Source organism: Dama dama, chromosome 5, assembly GCF_033118175.1.
Source record: "Dama dama isolate Ldn47 chromosome 5, ASM3311817v1, whole genome shotgun sequence".
Taxonomy (NCBI): domain Eukaryota; kingdom Metazoa; phylum Chordata; class Mammalia; order Artiodactyla; family Cervidae; genus Dama; species Dama dama.
In genome coordinates, this window is record NC_083685.1 from 94,618,240 (window position 1) to 94,637,821 (window position 19,582).

General features: G+C 56.3%; 1 protein-coding gene across 4 annotated transcripts in view; it reads right to left on the minus strand.

Annotated features, from left to right (window-relative positions):
- Positions 1-2,774: 2,774 nt before the first annotated feature.
- ATP2A3 (ATPase sarcoplasmic/endoplasmic reticulum Ca2+ transporting 3) overlaps positions 2,775-19,582 on the minus strand; it is a 34,333-nt gene continuing 17,525 nt past the window's right edge. Inside the window, exons 11-22 of one of the 4 annotated variants that reach the window (XM_061143146.1) lie at positions 19,161-19,292; positions 18,659-18,784; positions 17,006-17,224; positions 16,504-16,839; positions 14,677-14,897; positions 13,510-13,712; positions 12,829-12,914; positions 8,266-8,399; positions 7,730-7,847; positions 7,076-7,193; positions 6,733-6,823; positions 2,775-4,185 (exon numbers count right to left, since the gene is read on the minus strand). In XM_061143146.1, the coding sequence (XP_060999129.1) occupies positions 4,122-4,185; positions 6,733-6,823; positions 7,076-7,193; positions 7,730-7,847; positions 8,266-8,399; positions 12,829-12,914; positions 13,510-13,712; positions 14,677-14,897; positions 16,504-16,839; positions 17,006-17,224; positions 18,659-18,784; positions 19,161-19,292 (1,848 nt within the window). In that variant the 3' untranslated portion in view covers positions 2,775-4,121. Of the gene's footprint in view, positions 4,186-6,368; positions 6,824-7,075; positions 7,194-7,729; positions 7,848-8,265; positions 8,400-12,828; positions 12,915-13,509; positions 13,713-14,676; positions 14,898-16,503; positions 16,840-17,005; positions 17,225-18,658; positions 18,785-19,160; positions 19,293-19,582 lie in introns of those variants that run through there. The other 3 variants (XM_061143145.1, XM_061143143.1, XM_061143147.1) reach the window with 3 other exon arrangements.

Sequence of the window (19,582 nt, forward strand, 5' to 3'; positions counted from 1 at the left end):
TGTGTGCCTGTCCTGAAGGCCAGCCCAGGCCCTCAGGGGGGTCGCACAGGCTCCAAAGAGTCTTCTTGGCCATTCAGCGTCCCAAGGTTGCAGAGGCCACACTGCTGCCCGAAGAGGAGCTCAGCCCAAGCTCCCCAGACCATCTGGGCCAGTCTCAGGTGTCTTAGGGACTCACCTGGTGCCTCAGCCTCTCAGACACCGGCTGGAACACGGCCCTGGGCTGGTCTAACTGGACTGTCTGGGGGACATGTGGGGGGGGGGGGGCGGGCATCCATGAGGAGGCCACAGCAGGGGACCCCAGGCTGGCTTCTCCCCATCACCTGGACCTTACATGGCTTCTCCAGCCTCTTCTATCCCCAACTATGGGCCATGACCCGGCTGGAGCCCCTCTGCCTGTGTCCGAGGCATCACAGGCCCCTGGTTCTCCTCCATGCTTTGGGGTCATTTCCCCTTGGCCTTCAGCCTCTTTCTGCCCCTGGAATGTGGGGCGATTTGGGGCTGGCCTGGGCCCCTGCACCGCACACTTTGCAGGCACACACCCAGAGGTCCACGTCAAGCTGATGCTGGAGATGCTACACCCACAGCAACCACGTACCCACTACCCACTCTGGCCCCCACCTCTTTTCACTTTCTTCTAAATCAAACTGCATTAGGGTATAAATTTGTTGTTCTTGTTGTTCAGTAGCTCGATTGTGTCCAGCTCTTTGTGACCCATGGACTGCAGCCAGACGCTCCTCTGTCCATGGGATTTTCCAGGCAAGAATACTGGAGGGGATTGCCACACCCTCCTCCAGGGGATCTTCCCGATGGGGATGGAACCCAGGTTTCCTACATTGCAGGTGGATTCTTTACTGTCTGAGCTACCTTACATGCAATCACACATACCCATTTTAGTCACAGTTTGATGAATTTTGACAAATGCCTGCAACGCACCGCCCCCTGCAGTCCATCACTCTTGTACCTTCCTCCTGCCCCTTTGCTGTCAATCTTCCCCGGCTCCCAATCCAGCTCCGTGGCTCTGTTACTAGATTTGTTTTGCCTTTTCTAGAATTTCACAGAGCTGGAGTCGCTCAGTATGGGCTCTTTTGGTTCTGATTTCTTTTCCTCAGCACCAGGGTTTTCAGCGTCATGCATTCTGTTGCAGAGATGGGCGTGCTGATTTTTATTGCTGGGAGGAGTCGGTGTTGCTCTTCCACTGCATGGACACACCACAGTTTGTTTATCCTTCCCCGTCGATGGATGTCTGGGTTGTTTTAGTTTGGGGCCACAGTGAATACAGCTGCTGTGGACCCTTGGATTCAGGTCTTTGTGTGGACACGTCTTCATTTTCTGTGTTTGCTCTTCCACTTCTCCCAGCACAGCCCCAGTGGGCCTCCCTCCCAGATGTGGTGTGTAGTGGGTTTGGGGGCACAGAAGCACAAAATCCTGGCCTCTGGAGGGAGCAGGGGGAAGCAACGGGTATTTTGGTGGCTGCCATCCCTGATCCAGAGTGAAGGATGCCGGGGCTTTCCCCGGAATTCCCTCCTGGGCCCGCGCCCGTGAGGTAGGAAACCTCTGTTTACCTTGGCCGCCCCGTCTTGGCCCATCAGGCTCCATGCCGTGTGCTGGACAAGGCCGGACTTGGGCAGGCCTGAGGGGCGGGGGCAGAGGCACAGCAGGCTTGGCCATGCGCCCCAGAGGCTGCCGGGAGCCCTGAGCCCGCCTGTGTCCTGAGCAGACCCCCAGGCCCATCATAGGGCCACTCACTGCCTGTCTGTCAAGATGAGGGCCAGTTAGATGATCAGGCCAGACAGAGCCCTGCCTGGCCCACCACATACAGCTGGTTGAGGACGCCCGAGATGAGGTGTATGTAAAGGCTCTGTGATCTGAGATGGACCATGTACAAGGCGGAAACCTGTTCATTCCCAGATCCTGCTGCAAGCTGTATGTCAAACCCTGTCCCCTGGATAAAACCTGGCATCTCCTAAAGCTGGGCACTGCCTGCTCTGGTCATGGCCAGCTTCCTGGATGCCCCATTCGTGCTTTGCACAGGGCCCTCTTACTCAGAGGAGAACTGCATGTGTGGTTTCTTGCTCTGTGGCCACTGCTAAGAAATTCTTGGAGACTTTCCTGGTAGTCCAGTGGTTAAGACTTCGTCTTCCAATGAGCGAGGTGTGGGTTCGAGCCCTGGTCGGGGAGCTAAGATCCACATGCCTCAGGGCCATAAAACCAAAAAGTGCAAAACAGAAGCAATATGTGGCAAACTCAATGAAGACTTTAGATATGGCCCACATCAAAAAAAGAAAGAAAAGAAGCTCCTAATCTTTGAACAAGAGGCTCCACATTTTCACTCTGCACTGAAGCCCACTGGTTATGGAGCTGGACCCACCTCTGGCCCTGTGGGCAGGGCCCGAGTCCCCATCCCAGGGCAGTGAGTCCTCCTTTCAAAGGAGAAAACGAGGGAGGCAGGGGACCCTGGCTCTTTCCTTCCCAGAGCCCCCGGTCCCGGAGGGCAGGGCCGTCTGGGCGAGTCAGTTCATGGCAAGCAGCCTCATGAGGCCCTGGACAGTGTGAACCTCAGGAAGTCTTGGGGGGGATGCATTCGGGTGGGGCTGGTAAGGACCAGAGACAGACAGTACCTGCGGGAGAGGCAGGACCCATGGAACAGCTGGGGCTGTGGTCACCTCTGTGGGGAACAAGGGACCCCTGATATTCAGGCTCCAGGCCCAGTCCTGCTTCCCATGGACCCCTCCCGGCCTTTCCTCCCCAGGAAACACAATGATGACCCTCACGGATCCAGACACCCGGCCTTTATTTCTGTAGCAGACTGCAGGTCAGCAGGTGGGTACAGGCCCCTGCCCCTCCTCACCGCCCTCCTCCCCTACTAAGACAGGGAGACTCGGTTCTCTCACTTTCAAGAGAAGGGAGGGCAAAGGCTAGGGGGAGAGGCCACTGAATGTTGAGCCCATTTGTCTGTAAGGCAGGCCGAGGGGGCTTTTGATTCTGGGGACCAGGACAGGATGTGGGTCTTGATTTACATATAAAATAATCACTCTGTACACTCTCGAGGAGGGGCGAGGACGCAGTCATTGCTCACTGCTTCTTCTGTATCAAGCTAATCTTTGCCGGAGGGGCAAAAAATGAGTGGAGAGAAACATGTGTGTCCCTCGAACGCTCTCTTCCCTCCAGGGAGGTGATGCAGGTGCACGTGAGTCCCTCCAGCAAGGACGGAGGGAAGGAATGTGCCCTTGATAACCAGCCATTCTTAGCTATGACACCTGTCTAAGGTGTCTTAGACACCCTTTTGGCTCATGGGTGTGCGGGGCTGGGGAAGAGGGGCAGGGGCAAAGACTAAGGCCAAGGACCACCCGGCCATGCACAGCTGGAGATGGCTGAGCCCTGGGCTGGGTGGCAGGGCACAGTGTTCAGCAATCCCAAGGAGGTCTTGGGTCTCAGGCGGCAGGAACACAGAAGGCAACTCCATCCTCTGCTTGGTAGGGCAGGCAACGCAGAGATGGCGTGTTTCGTTTGCTCGGAACAGAGAACCCTGAGTCTGGAGCTGAGGCGGGCAGGCTGGCCATTTCCCAGGAAAGGGGGATCCCTGCTCAGCCCCCCTCCCCCACCGTGCCCTCTCTGTGAGTCTTCAGCTCCCTGCATGGATAAACAGAAACAGGCTCAAGCCCTCGTGAGTCGGTTCCGAGGAAGCGGTGTGGAATGGAAGGGGCTGTCTGTCCTCGTGTGCACGGCTGGGTCCGGATGTCCCCTCTTCACCCTGGGGCCAACCAGGCCCCAGACCAGGCACTCACTAACTGTGAGATCAGAGTGGTTCCCAGAACTCCATCAGTGTAGACACGCCTGCAGGTCGCTAAGGGCATGCCCCGCCTCCAAGCAGGGAAGTGCTGGGAGCGTGAGCGTGTGTGCTTGTGGATCTGGGGAGGAGGGCTCCGGGCCAGCTCCGGCCTCCGGGCAGGCCCCTCGCAGGCTGCAGATCCTGGACTAGAGCCCAGAGACCTGAATCACAGAGCCCCCAGGCAGGCGGGAGTGGGAACGGAGACCCCAGGCCAGGCCTGGCGGTGAGCCCAGTGAGCAAGCAGGCGAGTGTGCAGGCGGCTGGGGGGGCGGAGGCGAACGCTTGGGCACCTTCACTCTGAGGTACACGCTGGGGACTCCACTCTGCTCCCCGCACTCACTTCTGGTCCTTGTCTTCTAGAAGAAAACCCAAGAGCATGTGAAGATGTACGTTTGGGAGCACACATCCAGGCTGGCTCCTTTGGGCCCCTTCCGGCCTCCTCTTCTCCCGGGAGAGCCCCACTCTCCCACAGCATCTCTCGGTCAGCCCCCAGCCCTGCTACATCCCTCTGGGCATCCTCGGGGCTTCCTTCACCCCAGGTATTCCATCAACACCCCCAGAGCATCCGATGCACCTTCTCCTCTTGGTTTCCACTTTGGTGAACCACCAACCACCAGGATGAGGTCCGGGAACCAAGGCCACCCTGACATCTCGCCCATCTCTCGTCCTCTGCTGACTCAAGGCCTCTCACCAACACCCTTTTGCCCCTGGCATCATGCTACAGACCCAGCCCACTGCGCCCTTCCATGGCTCCCTAACAGCCATCAGAATAAACCCTAGGCCCACCTTGCATCTTGAACCCTCCCAGATCGGTCCACACTCAATCTCTTCAGGCCTCCCGGCCCCCTCAGCGAAGCCCACAGGCCTCCGCCTGACAGCTGCTCAGCTGCACCTGGGCAGAGCCAGGAGGTGGGGCAAGAGGACACCCTGCAGCCCCCCGGGGCTGACCCAGCAACCCCAATAGTCCTCTGCAGGACACACTCCTCGTAAGTTGTGGGGAAGTCATGAGCATCAGTCTTCTGCAAAACTTCCCTAAAAGGCCGCCAGGCTGGCTTGGGAACATAACAGGGTCTCCCGTCTCATCCCTGCCCTGGCTGCCTTTAGGAGACCCAAGGGACTGCGGCCGCACGGGGCAGAGCTGTCTGGGTGCCAGCAGGCACACTCCACCCCATCTCTCTGAAGTGGGCACAGATGCCCAGCCTGCAGCCCCACGCCACTCCTGACAGCCGAGCATCACACTCACAAGCCAAGCCTCACCGGGACCACAGTCAACATCTCAGGTTTTTGGTGGAGGTGGAGGCATTGCCTGGGACCAGCTCACCCTGGGCCTCAGTGTCTCCCCTCCCAGACCAGCTCTACAGGCCCCAGCAGCCTCCCTACCTCTAGCCTTGTCTCCCATCTGCCCTCCATGGTGATCCCATGCCTCCATCCTTCTGCGGCTTCCACTTCCCTGAGGACAATGTCCAGGGTCCTTACCTTGATATTCGAGGCCCCTGTCCCACTCTGGCCTCACCCCTGTACCCTGCACTCTGAGCCCCAGCCCCACTAAAGAGCCCAGCTCCTTCTCCGCCAAGTTCAATCCTCCCCTTTCAAACCTTTGCTCAAACCCCACCTCTTCTATAAACCACCCCAACCCTGGCCTGATGGGGACTGCTCCCTCCCCTGTCCCGTCCTGCTGGAGGCCTCCCCTCCCCAACCTGGGCCGAATCCTCCATCATCCAGCAACCAGCCCTGGAACAGTGCCGGAAACAGAGGCTTCTCCCCTTGGCTGAGAAATGTCCTCACTTGGGAGTTTTCTCGAGAAAATGTGTGGAACCTCTTGCCCAAAGAAAGCTCTTGAAGACGTGAAGCTGTCTGAGCTGCCCGCATCCCCAGGAGGCCTGACTGTGGAGGTGAGTGAGTGTGGCCAAGGTCAAGCCTTCTGGGCAGACCACCCCCAACTCCGCGCTCCAGTCAGAGTTGGGGGTCCCGAAGATAGAGTTTCAGATGACAGAGCCAGTACCCCCTTCACTTCCCCTGGAGCGTCCAGCATGCTCAGTCGCTTCAGTTGTGTCCGACTCTTTGCGACCCTATGGACTATAGCCCGCCAGGCCCCTCGGTCCATGGGATTCTCGAGCGTCCAGAGGGTGGGCCAGAAAGAACCCCGCAGCAGGCACAATGCTGCGTCTGGCTCCCCTGCCCGCACCCGTGGGTTTGAGCCTCACTTTGGCTCCCACTCCCACCAGCTCCACTGTCCCCCTTGGCTGAGCCCCCCTTTCCCCCCACCATGTCTGGTCACCCTGTGGACAGACTTGGGGTGGGCCAGCTTCCCCAGAGAGTGCAAGCTGACTTGTTTTGGCTTTTTCAATAAGACAAAATATTTGCAGTGCCCAGGAGGGCGGGCCACCATGGGAGATGGGGGCTGATTGATTGCCTTGGCCCCTGTGGAATGCCAGACCAGTGATCTATTTATAGCCCTTCCCCACCCCCACCCCCGGCATCCCCCCCTGGGCCCGGGATACATTCCTGCCAGAGGTGGCCCTTAAGGACCCACCCAGCTGCTCCACCGCAGGCCTCAGTCATCTCTGGGCCTAACATGGGCCAGCAGCCTGGCCACAGACCCAAGGCCTTGGCTCCAAGTCCCAGGAAGAGGGAGTTTCTCACCCCGGCTTCCTCCCTCTCTGGGCAGTTCAGAGAGTAAGAATGATCCCACCTCCCTGCCCTCAGGAGGTTCAGAGATGCCTGCTCTCTGGGCCCCTGGCAGAGGTGGGCAGAGACGGACAGCATGCCCTGGCCCGCCCCTCCACACACTGACCCCCATCCTGCCCTTCTGCCCTCTGTGCCCGAGATTAGACAGACCCAGAGGTGGGAACTCAGAAAATGCCCCTTTCACCCACCCACAAGGTGATGCCAAGGAGGCCGACCCAGTGTGTTCTGGGGTCCCAGAGGAGGCAGTCAGCGGCTGCCCAGTCTGTGTCTGGGAGGCCGTCCTGAGAGTGCCTGCATTGCGACAGGCTCAGCTCAGAGAAGTCAGAGGGGAAGACCCAGAGGAGGGCACAGCAGGCTGGACTGGGCAGGGCTGGCAGCAAGCGAAGAGAGCGAAGTGGTCCGGTCCTGAGCGGTGCTCCTGTCGGCCACCCGCTGAGCCCAGGGCCCCGGCCCCGGCAGCGCAAGACCCTGCTGACACTCACTGCAGACTGGGGGCAGAGGCAGGTGGGGAGGTGGGCTGGAGGCGAGCCGGTGGGGGGGTCTGGGGCCTCCACTCACCGTCCATGTGCTTCCGGGAGAGGTACTTGAAAGCCTCGTCGAGCAGGATGACAGGCAGCGATATCTGGAGCACCGCCACCCACTGGCGCCCGTTCAGTGGGGTCACTTGGAAGATGAGCTGGGATGGGGGCATCTCGGTTAAAGGAAGGAGTGCCCAGAGCCCCCCAGATCCACCGCTTCACATCCCCCCGGCTACAGTGGACTCTTCACGAGCACGTCTAAGATGTCCCCATCCCGCCTCCAGATCTGTGTCCACTTGGTCTCCTCTGCCCCAGGTGCCCTCCCCGGCCCTCACCCGCAGGACCAAGTCCTGTCCCGGTGGGAAGTGGGAGGGATTCTGCATCGGGAAAGCGCATCATCTTTCCTCCTGCCCCAGCCTTGGGGGACCTCTTTTTTTTTTCTTCTATTTTTTCCTTCCCCTCCACCTGTTCTGTTCCCCAAGTCTGGGGCGGGGATGTCCTGAAGTGGAGGACACATCTGGCTGGCCAGGATCCAGGTACCTGCGGTCACTGAGCACCATCAGACCTCTCCCCCATTACAGCCCCCAGCAGTTTCCATCACAAAGAGGCCCTGGAAAGACCCAGCCTCAGAGGAGAATTAGGGCCCTGTGACCCAGGAGCTGGAGGAGGGGAGCAGGGCTGGGCAGCGACTCACAGGCAGGGGCGGCACAAGCAGAATGAGGAAGTGCAGGGCCATGGACATGGCCACGGCCGCCAGCAGCCAGGGGTTCAGCCAGGGTGGCATCCGCAGCAGTGACTGGTTCTCCGAGACGCTGTTGAGGGCACACGGGGCACTCACCTCAGTCCAGGATGTGGGCAGGCCCCGCTCTGGTCCCCACCCATCCCCCAAGTGAGGTGCAGGGAGGAGCTGGTCTGTTTTAGCATTGTCCTTTAAAATCCGGAGTGTTTCTGGGAATGCAGCCAGAAGCGGTGTGTGGCTATTGCCCACTCAGCCCCCAGGGGCCAGTCCTGGGGCTCGGACCCCCTTTCTCTGACCCTCAGACCTAATCCTGGCCCTTCTATCTCCTCAGACATCAACCATGTCTGGATCCCAATTCTAGCACCCACTGGCTCTCAGAATCCTCCTCTGGACCCTTCTGACCCTCAGACTGTAATTATGGACACCTCCAATGCCACTCCTGGGCCCCTCCTGACCCTCAGCCCCCGCTCCAGGCCCCTCTGCCAGCGCACCTGTTCAGGGCATTGCACATCTCAATGGTCACCAGCACAGACAAAGCCATGGTCGTAGGGAAGCGTGACTCAAAGACCTCGCAGTCAATGCCGGCAAAGAGCGGGTTGTCCTCGGAGCACTTCAGGAAGTTCCTCTGAGGGCACCCAGGTGAGATGGGGTGCAGGCAGAAAGAAGAGTGGTCAGAGGCGGGACCAGGGCATGGGAAGGGGGAAGCCTCCCTTCCCCCGCCCACCCTCAGCTCACATCTGAGGACAAAGTACAGCCAGTGCTGCTGTGGAGAGGACCCAGGGAGGGGTGCTCGCTCACCCAGGATGGGGACCGAGGCTGCACTGTGCCAGGGAGAAGGGCAAGATGTTCTGGGGTGGGGCTGTGGTCAGAAAAGGGGAGAGCAGCTGGTATTAGGCTGGGGAGGACGGCAGGGGGCCCTGGACTCAGGGGGTGAGGGCCTGAGTATCAGAGGTGCAGGGGTTGGGGGAGGCAGTGATTAACTGAAGTCACCAAATAAGTTGGGCTTCCCCAGTGGCTCAGAGAGTAAAGAATCTGCCTGCAATGCAGGAGACCCGGGTTCGATTCCTGGGTTGGGAAGATCCCCTGGAGAAGGAAATGACAACCTACTCCAGTATTCTTGCCTGGAAAACCCCATGGACAGAGAAGCCTGGCGGGCTACAGTCCATGGGGTCGCAAAGAGTCAGACACGACTGAGTGACTAACGCCAAATAAGTAAATGCATATGAAAATCGATCAGCAGAATTATACTTGAATAGAATCCACCTTTGGCTGATAGAAGATGAGGCTGTGAGCATGCGTGCTAAGTCGATTCAGTCATGTCCAACTCTTTGCGATGCGACTCTGTGGACTGTAGGAGCCAGGCTCCTCTGTCCATGGGATTTTCCAGGCAAGGATACTGGAATGGGTTGCCATGCCCTCCTCCAGGGTATCTTCCTGACCCAGGGATCAAACGCAAGTCTCATGTCTCCTATATTGGCAGGCAGGTTCTTGACCACGAGTGCCACCTCGGAAGCCCAGAAGATGAGGCTACTGGGGCCCTAGTCATGATTATTAAATAAGATTCCATTCACACCTTATTAAATAAGATTCCACTCACACCTCTCTTCATTTCTGCCACTGAAATCGAGCTCTACCAGACCTGCCCTTCGCTCATAACAAGGCCTAACACATGCATGGTCAGGTGCAAGCTTGCTACACAAGCTTGCTACAGCTTCTCCACAGTGAACAAGGAGCTCCCAGGACTCGATAAGGGAGGTGGCGCTTGCCCCTGCGGCCCCAGGGGAGTTTTCTTCCTGCCCATGAACCTTGCTCTCAGAAGCTGCTGTAACAAGATACTGAACTGAGGCCACTCGTGAGAATTCCGTCTCGTTCTCTTCCACACCATGGGAATTCACATGAACATTCACAACCATTACACAGCTCTGTTCTCCAACATCTGGCCCCTGGAATCTCCTCTGAAACAGTGATCCTTTTAAGATTAAAGTTTAGAAATGGGGGCCACGTGCTACGAAAATAAGCCTCAAAGAGAAATCTGTAAAATGATCGGCAGCCTGACCTCCTGCCCAGGAAACCCATCCCTCATTCCCCACATGGCATAAAAGCGGATAGAGCGACTTCGTCAGCCCGAAGAGACTGCTGGTTCTTTCCTCTCTCATGCACGATGCAAAATGATAAAAGACCATGGCTTGGCTAGACTTCTCTCTTGACAAAGAGAGGGAGAGTCTTATTTAAATCAACAGAGGGAATTTCTCCAAAAAAAAAAAAAACCAAGCTCCAATATTTGGGACAAGAGCACAGTTTTATTTGGCACTGATCACAGGGCAGAGAAAATGTCCTAAACTTTGAAACCACCCAAGTGACCAAGAGGACAAATGTTCTTTCGGGCTGTGTCACCACCATCAGGCCTCACCTCCAGATCTTAACGGTAAGGACTTTCCTCAAACGTGTACACGCAAATGCCATGCACACACCTCCCATTTGGGCCCATGTGTGCTTGCATCCCCATGCCCATGCCCAGGGAAGACACTGAGAATAGGATCACATGGAGGTGTTTCAATAGATAAACATCCCAGAACTTCCCTGCTGGCAGAGTGGGTAAGAATCCGCCTGCCAATGAAGGGGACACAGGTTCAATCCCTGGAAGATTCCAACTGCCACAGAGCAACTAAGTCCTGAACAACTGAATTCCACGTGCCCTAGAGCCTGTGCTCCACAAAAAGAGAAGCCAAGGCAATGAGAAGCCCATGCGTTGCAATGAAGAGTAACCCCTGCTCACCGCAACTAGGGAAAGCCCACACACACCAACGAAGCCCCATCACAGCCATACAAAAACAAAAACACCCTGCCCAGTTCCGACCTTCTGGGTTTCAGCAGTGAGCACCTGCATTGTGCCTGGATCAGGGGCCGCAGTGTGGCCTCCTGCATTGTTCATTAGAAGGTGCTCAGGGGCTGGAACTTCTGCCTCGCAGTTTCATCGTGAGCACTCCTCCCCTGCGGGGTGGCAGGCCTGTTTCTTTGGGTGAAGCTACTGTTCTCCCCACTCCTTCCCTTGGCCTCCCTGGCTATTTCCTATTCGCCATTTGCCTTCACCTGTGAGCCGCCCTCTGGGTTTCATTAACATTTACATAGCTCTTACCGAGTGCCAGGTGTTGGGTTAGGCATGTTCTACATACTGACTCAGGTAATCGTCTGGATAGCCCTATGAGGCAGGGTCTATTACCCATTTTATATGGGTGGAGAAATGAACAGAGAGGTTAAGTCGCCTATTCCAAATCACACAGCTTGTGTGTCATAGAACCAGGGTGTGAACCTGGGCAACTGGGATCCAGGATCTACTCTCTTGCCTTTATTCAGCATTCCTCCAGGAATGCTAGCGAGGCTCCAGGCACCTCTCCTGAAATTCCAACACCTGCAGCTGAGAGTTCTACTTTAGGTCTAACTCTTGACCACTTCCAAGTTCCAGAGCCTCCTGCCTTTTCTCTGCGGAAGCACTGCTCACCCTAAAACGTGACCGCCCATTTCCCTGGCTCTCTCCCCCACCAGACGGGACACTCTCTGCAGACACTCTGCCACTCAGTCACCGCCACTGCTCCAGCAATTTGTGCCTGGCCCAGTCAGGCCTAACAGCTGCTTCTTGACCAAGTGGATAAATGAGAAATGGAATGACCTGAGGACAGTTGTGAAGGGGGCCCCAGGGGGACCGAGGACTAACTGGTGGTGGGTATGGGGTGTGTGTCTAGCAGGACTCCAAGGGTCTGGCTGGGGTGACCAGGGAGGAGGTGGAACTGAGATGCAGATGGCAGAAGAGGGAACTGTTTGCAAAAAGGCAACTGATTTTGACTGTGGCCTTGGTGAGTGCACTGGGACTGTGGGATATCCCATAGGAGGTATGCAGCTGGCTATATGGGACTGCTTAGAAGGTTGATATGGGGGGAGGTCCCTGGAAATTTGGGGTTCATAGCACAAAGGATGGTGATAGTGATGGGACAGGAGAAAGGCTGTAGCAGGATGGTCAGCACACCCCCACTCTCCACCTGCCGCCCCCAAAGGAGCTGCAGGGGCAGGTGTCTGATCCATCTGCCGAGGGCTGAGGGCCACCAGCCTTTGGCATGGGGTCTGGGTCCAGGCTCTGCACTGCTGCCAGGAGGGGAGCCCCATGTGCTTGAGGGCTGGTGGGAGAAAGAAAGCACCCCCAGCTGCCTCCACCGAGCTGTGAACCCCGGAAAGAGCCCTCACACTGCCCCCGGGGGTGGGGAAGACTGCATTTCCCTGACACACCCAGGACGGGGGCAGGAAGTCAGGGTCCCTCTCTTGAGCTCTTCTGTCTACAGGAAAACAGAAAGGCAAGCACACCAGAGGAAGGAAAGTCTACATCCAGGCAGCTCTCTCCTTTAAACCGGCAACCCATAACTGGCCTGGCCAGAATTGCCGCAAAGTTTCTTTCAAGCAAAGGAGATGCGTTGGCTGCTCAGACAGAGGGACAGACGGACAGAAAGCAGTTGAGGTCAGGATGGAGGTGGCGTCTCCTTGCTTGTTTTCAGAGCTAGGCTGAACTAAGCCAGGCCTGTGGTGTGCAACTGCCAGCCAGGGGACTTCAAGAGGTCAATGGGTCCTTTCCCCAAGAGACAGGTTGGCTATAAAAGCCTGGCAGATTCCTTCCCTCCACGATTGATCACTTCAGTCTGACACTCTGCCCAAAGTTCCACCATTCAGGTGCTCCTATCACTGAGCCCTCAATGTTTGGGAAGTTTCCCAATAAAGGTGAGGCTTCCAGGCAGTGAAGCCCTGAGGCCCCCTGTAACTGAATGAAACGGGGAGTGAGCAGCATCTTCTCTGGCTCGGGGGCTGTGCTGCTGTCTCGAGGCTTCTGGTGGCTTCTGAGCTTGTTTCCTTAAGTGGTGGGTGTCTATAGGTGTGCAGGGGTGGGGAGGGACAGCCACTGGCCACCCGTGGGGTTCTGGATTCCCTCTCTCCTGGAACTCCAACAACAACATGGGCTGCGAGTTCTACCTCTCAGATGACCCCAGTGGGCTCCCTGGCCATCCCTTGCTTACCAGCTGGTAGAAGGTGACCTGCGGTCCCTCGGCATCATACAGGAACCACCAGGTGGCGGCAGCCACTGTGGCCAGGCCGACGTACACTGTGGGGAGGGCGGGAAGAAACCGGCTATAGCGGACGCCTGTGGTTTTCTGGCATCTGTTTCCCTTTCCCAATAATTCGCTGAATCTCTGTCAGGGAACCACTCTCTCCCTTGAGTACATAGCACCTACCCTCGGGGTCAGCAGTGGCCCTGATGGGCAGTCAGCATCTGCTCCATCCCTGGCCACAGTGATTGGCAAGGAGATAAGCAGGTGACCCAACATGGGTGGAGAACAGGCCTGAGAATTTTATGCTATTTCTACAGGAGTAATAGGATAAGACTCTTTCTTCTGCTTTATTCGGGATTATAATGGGGCAAGTCTGAGGGCTGGAGCTCTGGCAACCATCCTGCCACCCCAAGGGGCACCTGCTTGAGAATGAAGCTCAGGCAGAGCTAAAATATGCCAATGATAGTCTGAGGGCTGGATCCAGCCATGTCTGAAGCATACCTAGTCTTTTCAGTTACATGAGTCCACATACAGTTTCTCTTGACATAAGCCAGGCTGAGTCCTACTGGTCTGGAGTTTGTAAGTATAACTAATACAAGGGTTTTAGGAAACTCCAGGAATCCCTATGAAAGCTGGGGCCCCACTCACCTCCAATAGCCAGATATCGGAAGAAGAGCCAGCCACTGATGAGGGCCTCTCGAGGGTTTCGGGGCCGTTTCTCCATAATGTCCAGGTCTGGTGGGTTGAAGCCCAGGGCTGTGGCAGGTAGGCCATCGGTCACCAGGTTCACCCAGAGGAGCTGCACAGGAATCAGGGCTTCGGGCAGGCCCAGGATGGCTGTGAGGAAGATGCTGGAACCAGAGTCATGGGCTTGAGCCCCCAGCAAATGGAAGGTCCAGCTGCTACTCACACCCCAGGCCCAGAGTGCCACCCACTGTCTCTGCAGCAGCCCCACCTCCCTTTGCTAGTTCTGATGTGTGCACATGAGTGAGAAGTGGGTGCATACACTCTGTTCACGCTGGGCCTGAACCCCCAGTCCCAGCTCTGGGGCCTGGATAGACCCGCCCTTTAGGCCTCTCCCATTGAGGACAGGGCACAAGTTCTCTTTAAGACACACACACAGACACACACATGTGGACAGTGCGTGCCTGAGCAGATACACATTTGTTCACAGATGTGTGCAAAAAACCTAGTGTAGGACACACAATCCCACAAAACACAAGCAAACATCGACACGCTTGCCCTGACGTGCACAGAAGCATAATTCTTACACGGCCAGGAAAACGTGCGCTCACCATTTGCCACAGGCATCACTCACATGTGAACCGAAGTGCGTACACGATTACATGCGGGCACAAATCCTCAGTGCTTCTACTCATGCCCAAAGATGAACAGGAAGTCACATGCACACGTGTACACACACCTCTCACTCAGGCACACACCCTATGTGCACACACACACACGGACATATTACTGCCCAAAGGTGAGGTGAGTTCTCCCATCTCGCAGGACTCTGAAAGTGGGAAGAAGGTCATGGCTGGAGGGATGACAGGGGATTTCTCCAGCACCACCCTGGGGACTAAGGTACATCAGGGGTTCTGGAGAATGATGGGGTGTCCCCGTTCCTGCCCACCCTGAGGTGGGACTCTGGAAGGCCCCAGTCTTCCAGGGCAGGACATGGGTCCCGTCATTCCTGCAGCCCCATCCCAGGACCAGGCATTCTTCCTGTCGCCTCATCCCAGACCAGGTATATTCCCTGTCCTGGGGATCCACAGCTGGTCCAGAGGGCTGGGAGGATGGAACACAGGGCCTCACCAGACAACCTCGCCAACGTTGGAGGAGATGAGGTAGCGGATGAATTGCTTCATGTTGCTGTAGATGGCCCGGCCCTCCTCTACTGCGGCCACGATGGAGGCAAAGTTGTCGTCTGAGAGTACCATCTCCGCCGCTGACTTGGCCACGGCCGTGCCAGAGCCCATGGCAATGCCGATCTCTGCTTTCTTCAGGGCTGGGGCATCATTCACTCCGTCTCCTGTCTGAGGGCCAGGTTAGGGGGGTTCACGCCTGAGAAACTTCCCTGCCACCCGCTTGACTCCCCTCCACTCAGCCTGTCGCCAAGTTTAGGGCTTGTCCCCGGGGAAGCAGACAGCTGAACGGAACCAATGGTGAGGTCATGAGCCTAGAAACTGATCTGGGGCTGAGGCTAAGGCCAGGGCAGGGAGTGCGGACAAGGACGAAATTGAGAAGAAGGTCAAGTTTAAGGTCAGAGAAGATGGTGAGGTGAGGACGGGAAGAAGGCGAGTCACACTGAGGGCAAGGATGAAATCAAGGTGGGATGTGGGGTAGAAAATCAAACTGAGGTGAAGGACAAAGTTAAGGTCAAGTCAGGAATGAGGTGAAGGTCATGGCCCAGATGAAGGGTCAGTTAGGGGTTGTAGTTAAGGTGAAGGTTGGAGCCAAGGTGAAAGACAGGGTCAAGAATGGACTCATGTTCAAGATAAAAAACTAGATTAAGGGAGAGATAAGTCAAGTCTAAGGTTTCTCTCAGGAATGATGTCATGGTAGAAGTTAGAGTTGATGTCAAGGTCAAGATTGAAGGCCAGATCAAAATTGAGGCCCACATAAAGTAATAGATTGAGGGGGGGGGTCAACATCAGGGATCATATCAGGGTCCAGGTCAAGACTGGAACCTGTATCAAGGTTGAATTGAGTAAAGGATCAGTTTAAGATGTTTAAGGTTGAGGTCAGGGACCAAGTCAGTGTGAAAGTCAAAAATAAGGGCCAAGAACAAGTTTACAGTTGTAGTCAAGTCAAGATTGGTGCCCAGATCATTATCAGGTCAAGACTGAGCCATATATAAGGATTGAGGTCAATGTAAAAGACTGGGACAGGCTGGAGGTCAAGATTATAAACTGAGGTCAAGACAGGGGGGAGTGAGATCAAGGTTAAGAATAAGATCAGTGTTGATGAAAAGGTCAGCAATCAAGAATGAGACAGAACAAAAACTGAGACCAAACCAAGTGTTCATTCAGAGGTGAAGGGGTGAAGAGACTGGTATTACACAGTGTAATGCCACTGAAAAAGAAGTGAAAAATCATGGTACTGAATCCCTCAACAACATGGATAAACCTCAAAGCAAAAAAGCCAGACACAAACAGCAAATGCTGTATGATCCCACTCATGTGAAAATCCACGAGAGGCAAAATAATCCAAGATGAAAAAAAAAAAAATCAGAGCAGAGATTGCGAGTTGTGGCTGGGGGCCGGATGGAGAGGGTTCATAAAGGAACCTCATGGGTTGATGGTAAAGTTCCCTCTCCTGTGCGAGGGCAAAGTGTAGTGATGTCTACAACTGAGTCTGAAATGCATTAAGAAAAGATGGATTAAAGATGGGTAGACAGGTATGTGATAAAGCAAATATACCTATACTATTTATAGACTCTAGATGGCAGATATTTACAGGCATTCACTATAAAAATCATTTCAATTTCTCTCTGGGCTTGAAATTTTTTGAAATAAGATGTTGGGAAAAATAAGAATGAAGCAGAGGCAGGGGTTGGCCAGTTGCTCTAAGCCCTGTGGTCAGTGCTTCCCACCATACCCCAGCCCGTCACCTCCCCCAGGCTCCCAGCTTGTGCCTCACCATGGCAGTGATCTCATTAAAGGACTGCAGGTTCTCCACAATGCGGGACTTGTGGGCGGGCTCCACCCGGGCAAAGCAGCGGGCCGTGCGGCAGGCGTGGCGCTGCTGCTCGGGGCTGAGGTCATCGAATTCACGGCCCGTGTAGGCCTTGCCTGTCACGTCCTCCGTGTCCTCGAAGATGCCAAGCCGGCGGCAGATGGCCACAGCTGTGGCTTTGTTGTCCCCTGTGATCATGACCACACGGATGCCTGCCTGGTGGCAGCGTGCGATGCAGGCAGCCACCTCGGGCCTCGGAGGGTCCAGCATGCCCACGCAGCCCACGAAGGTCAGGTCCGTCTGTAGGGAGGGGGTAGATGCCAGCGGGGCCTGGACCCATCCTCAACCTGCCACCTGCCCAGCGCCACAGGCGGACACATGGGCCCGGGGCCCCAACACCCACCTCCTATTGCACACCCACCTCGTGCTGCAGGTGGACACACGGCCCTGGGGTTCCAGCACCCACCTCGTACTGCACAAACTTGCTGCAGTCATCCAGCTGCATGTCCTCCTTCCTCAGCGGCATGTCCCGGGTGGCCAGTGCCAAGCAGCGCAGCGTGTCCAAACCTGAGCCCCAATCCTTGACCGTGGCCAGGATCTGCTCCCTGGAGGTGGTGTCCAGAGGTACTGTGCGGCTCCCCACACGGACCGAGCTGCAGCGCTCAATCACACTCTCAGGAGCCCCCTGCAGCAGCGGGACAGGGGAGGAGACAACTGGGTCAGTCGGGAACCCTCCCCTCCCTCCTGCTTAACTGTGAGTTGAGGCCTAGATCGCAGGTAAGTAAGGTCACCCAAGGAGACACACAATAAGGGACACAACAGAATCCATCTTTAAGAAGGTTGGAGCAGGAACCAAGTGGGCCCCACAGTAAGAGAGCCCAGAGGGTAGGGGGCGCTCACATAGAGTGTGATGCCATGTGAAGCCCCCAGCAGAACATCCCCCCACCCTGGCAATTAGCTTGAAGCTGAGAAGGCCTGACGCAGCATTTTGGGGGACGGGGTGGGAATGGCACCCTCCTGCAGACCCTGCTGCCTTGCCAGGCTGGTGCTCCCATGATTCCAATTCTGTAGGGTGCTCTGCATCGGGAAGTGGGCTGAGCCCTGCTCAGGGACCGGAAACAGAACCCGGCTGAGGGTGTGGGGGATATGGCTCTGGAGGGTGGTCGTGGGGTGCCAGGCTTCTCACTGGCCTTGGGGTCTCACCCTGGACCTCATCCCAGGCCTGGAAAGAACCTCTGAATCCTCCATCAGTGCCTCCTCCCTCTCCCCAAAAGGTGTCCCAAACACTAGGGGGTTTTGTTTGTTTTTTGTGGCCGAGTCACAGGGCATGCGGGATCCTAGCTCCTCGACCAGGAATGGAACCTGAACCTCCTGCAGTGAAAGTGCAGAGTCTCAACCACTGGAATGTCACGGAAGTCCCTTGATATATATACATACATGCATACACACACACACACACATATACATATATATATATATATATATATATATATATGGTCAAATACTAGGTATTTTAAGAAGCCCAAACTCCCAATACAGAAGCTTTTTGTTTTAAAAAAGGTTAAAATCCCCCACTGCAGGTTTTAAAGCAGATTTTAAAGATTTTGCTTTAATCTGACTCCTACTTCAGATTCAATATCAGTGACAGGAAGGACTATGGACAAGAGTCTGGATGGAGCTGGTTCCTTTTCTCCTTAGGACTGTTTCCAAGACACAAAGCACCAAGTCTGGACACCAACCTCTTCAACAGTCCCCATCAGGAGCAAAAGGGCTCCTGACACAGTCCAGCCTGACCCGATATTCAGACGGGGACCCAAGGCCCACGTGGCAGCACGGTGACCCCGAGGTCATGTGGCAAGGCAGCGCCTCTCAGATCAGACCTGGGACCACAGGCAGGCCTCAGCATCTGGCCCAGGTTGTACCTGCCCCACACCTGGGCCCCCTTCCCAGTTCCCCGTGGCAGGCTGACCACCCTCATTCTGGAGTTATCCCTTTGCCGAGGGTCTCCCACCTCCCCCAGTGTCCCATGGCTGCAGGTTCTGGCTTGTCAGAGGACTGGAGAGCAGGCCCCTGGGGACCCCAGGTGTGCAGAGGCCCCAGGCCGGTCGGGCAGGCCCACCTTCACAAACATTTTGCTGCCCTGGGCCGCCAGGCCAGGGCGGGTGGGCGTGCAGTACACTGACATGGACTTCCGGTCTCGGGAGAACTCCAGGGTGAACTCCTTCTGCATCAGCTGCTTGATGACCTGCGGGGCCCGGGCGGGTCAAGGCTTGAGGGGCAGGGCCAGGGATTCTGGCTGCTTCCTCACCAGCTGCTCGGCCCCGTGAAGAGCCTCTTGCTCCCTGCACGGTGGTGAATCTATCCTCCTCTAACCCTGACATTCAAGGCCTCCGTCTCCCTCTCCAGCCTCAGAAATGCCCCAGAGTTGCCATTTCCTGACCAGGCTGGGTAATTTCTGACTCCAAGTCCTTGCCCACACTCAGCTGTTCTTCTCTTTTCTCCCTAGGCCAGTCTTACTAGGTAGGCATCTGAGGTCCTTCCTCCTCCCAGAACCCTCCCAGGACTCCCTTCTCCTCTCTCCCTTCTCCTGATGCCCCAGAAGCCCCAGCCACACTGCTCACCGCATTGCAGGCGCCAGCTCGCTCCACCTGGGAGAGAGCCTGCAGGTCCGTGTCAAAAACATTCATCTTCTCCACCAGGCAGGTCAGGGCTGTCTCCGTGGCCTCTCCCACCTTCTCATACACACCCTTGGTCTAGGGGGGGCCAGGTACAGGGAGTGAGGGCAGGGGCGACCCCTGGCCTCACCTCCCACTCACTCCCTGACCCTTGGAGCTCCCAGGCCCTGCTCCTTCCCTCCCCCTTCTCTCCTTGAGGCCTCATATGCCCCTGCCTCCACCACTCTTCACAGGCTCACCACGGTCAGGGCCCGCCCAGGTCACTGCTCCCTCCCTCTTGAGCTCCACACCCACTCACGCAGTTGCTGCCTGTTGGACTTGGTTCCCTTCGGACCCTCAGTCTACCTCTCCGTCTCTCTATACGTGCA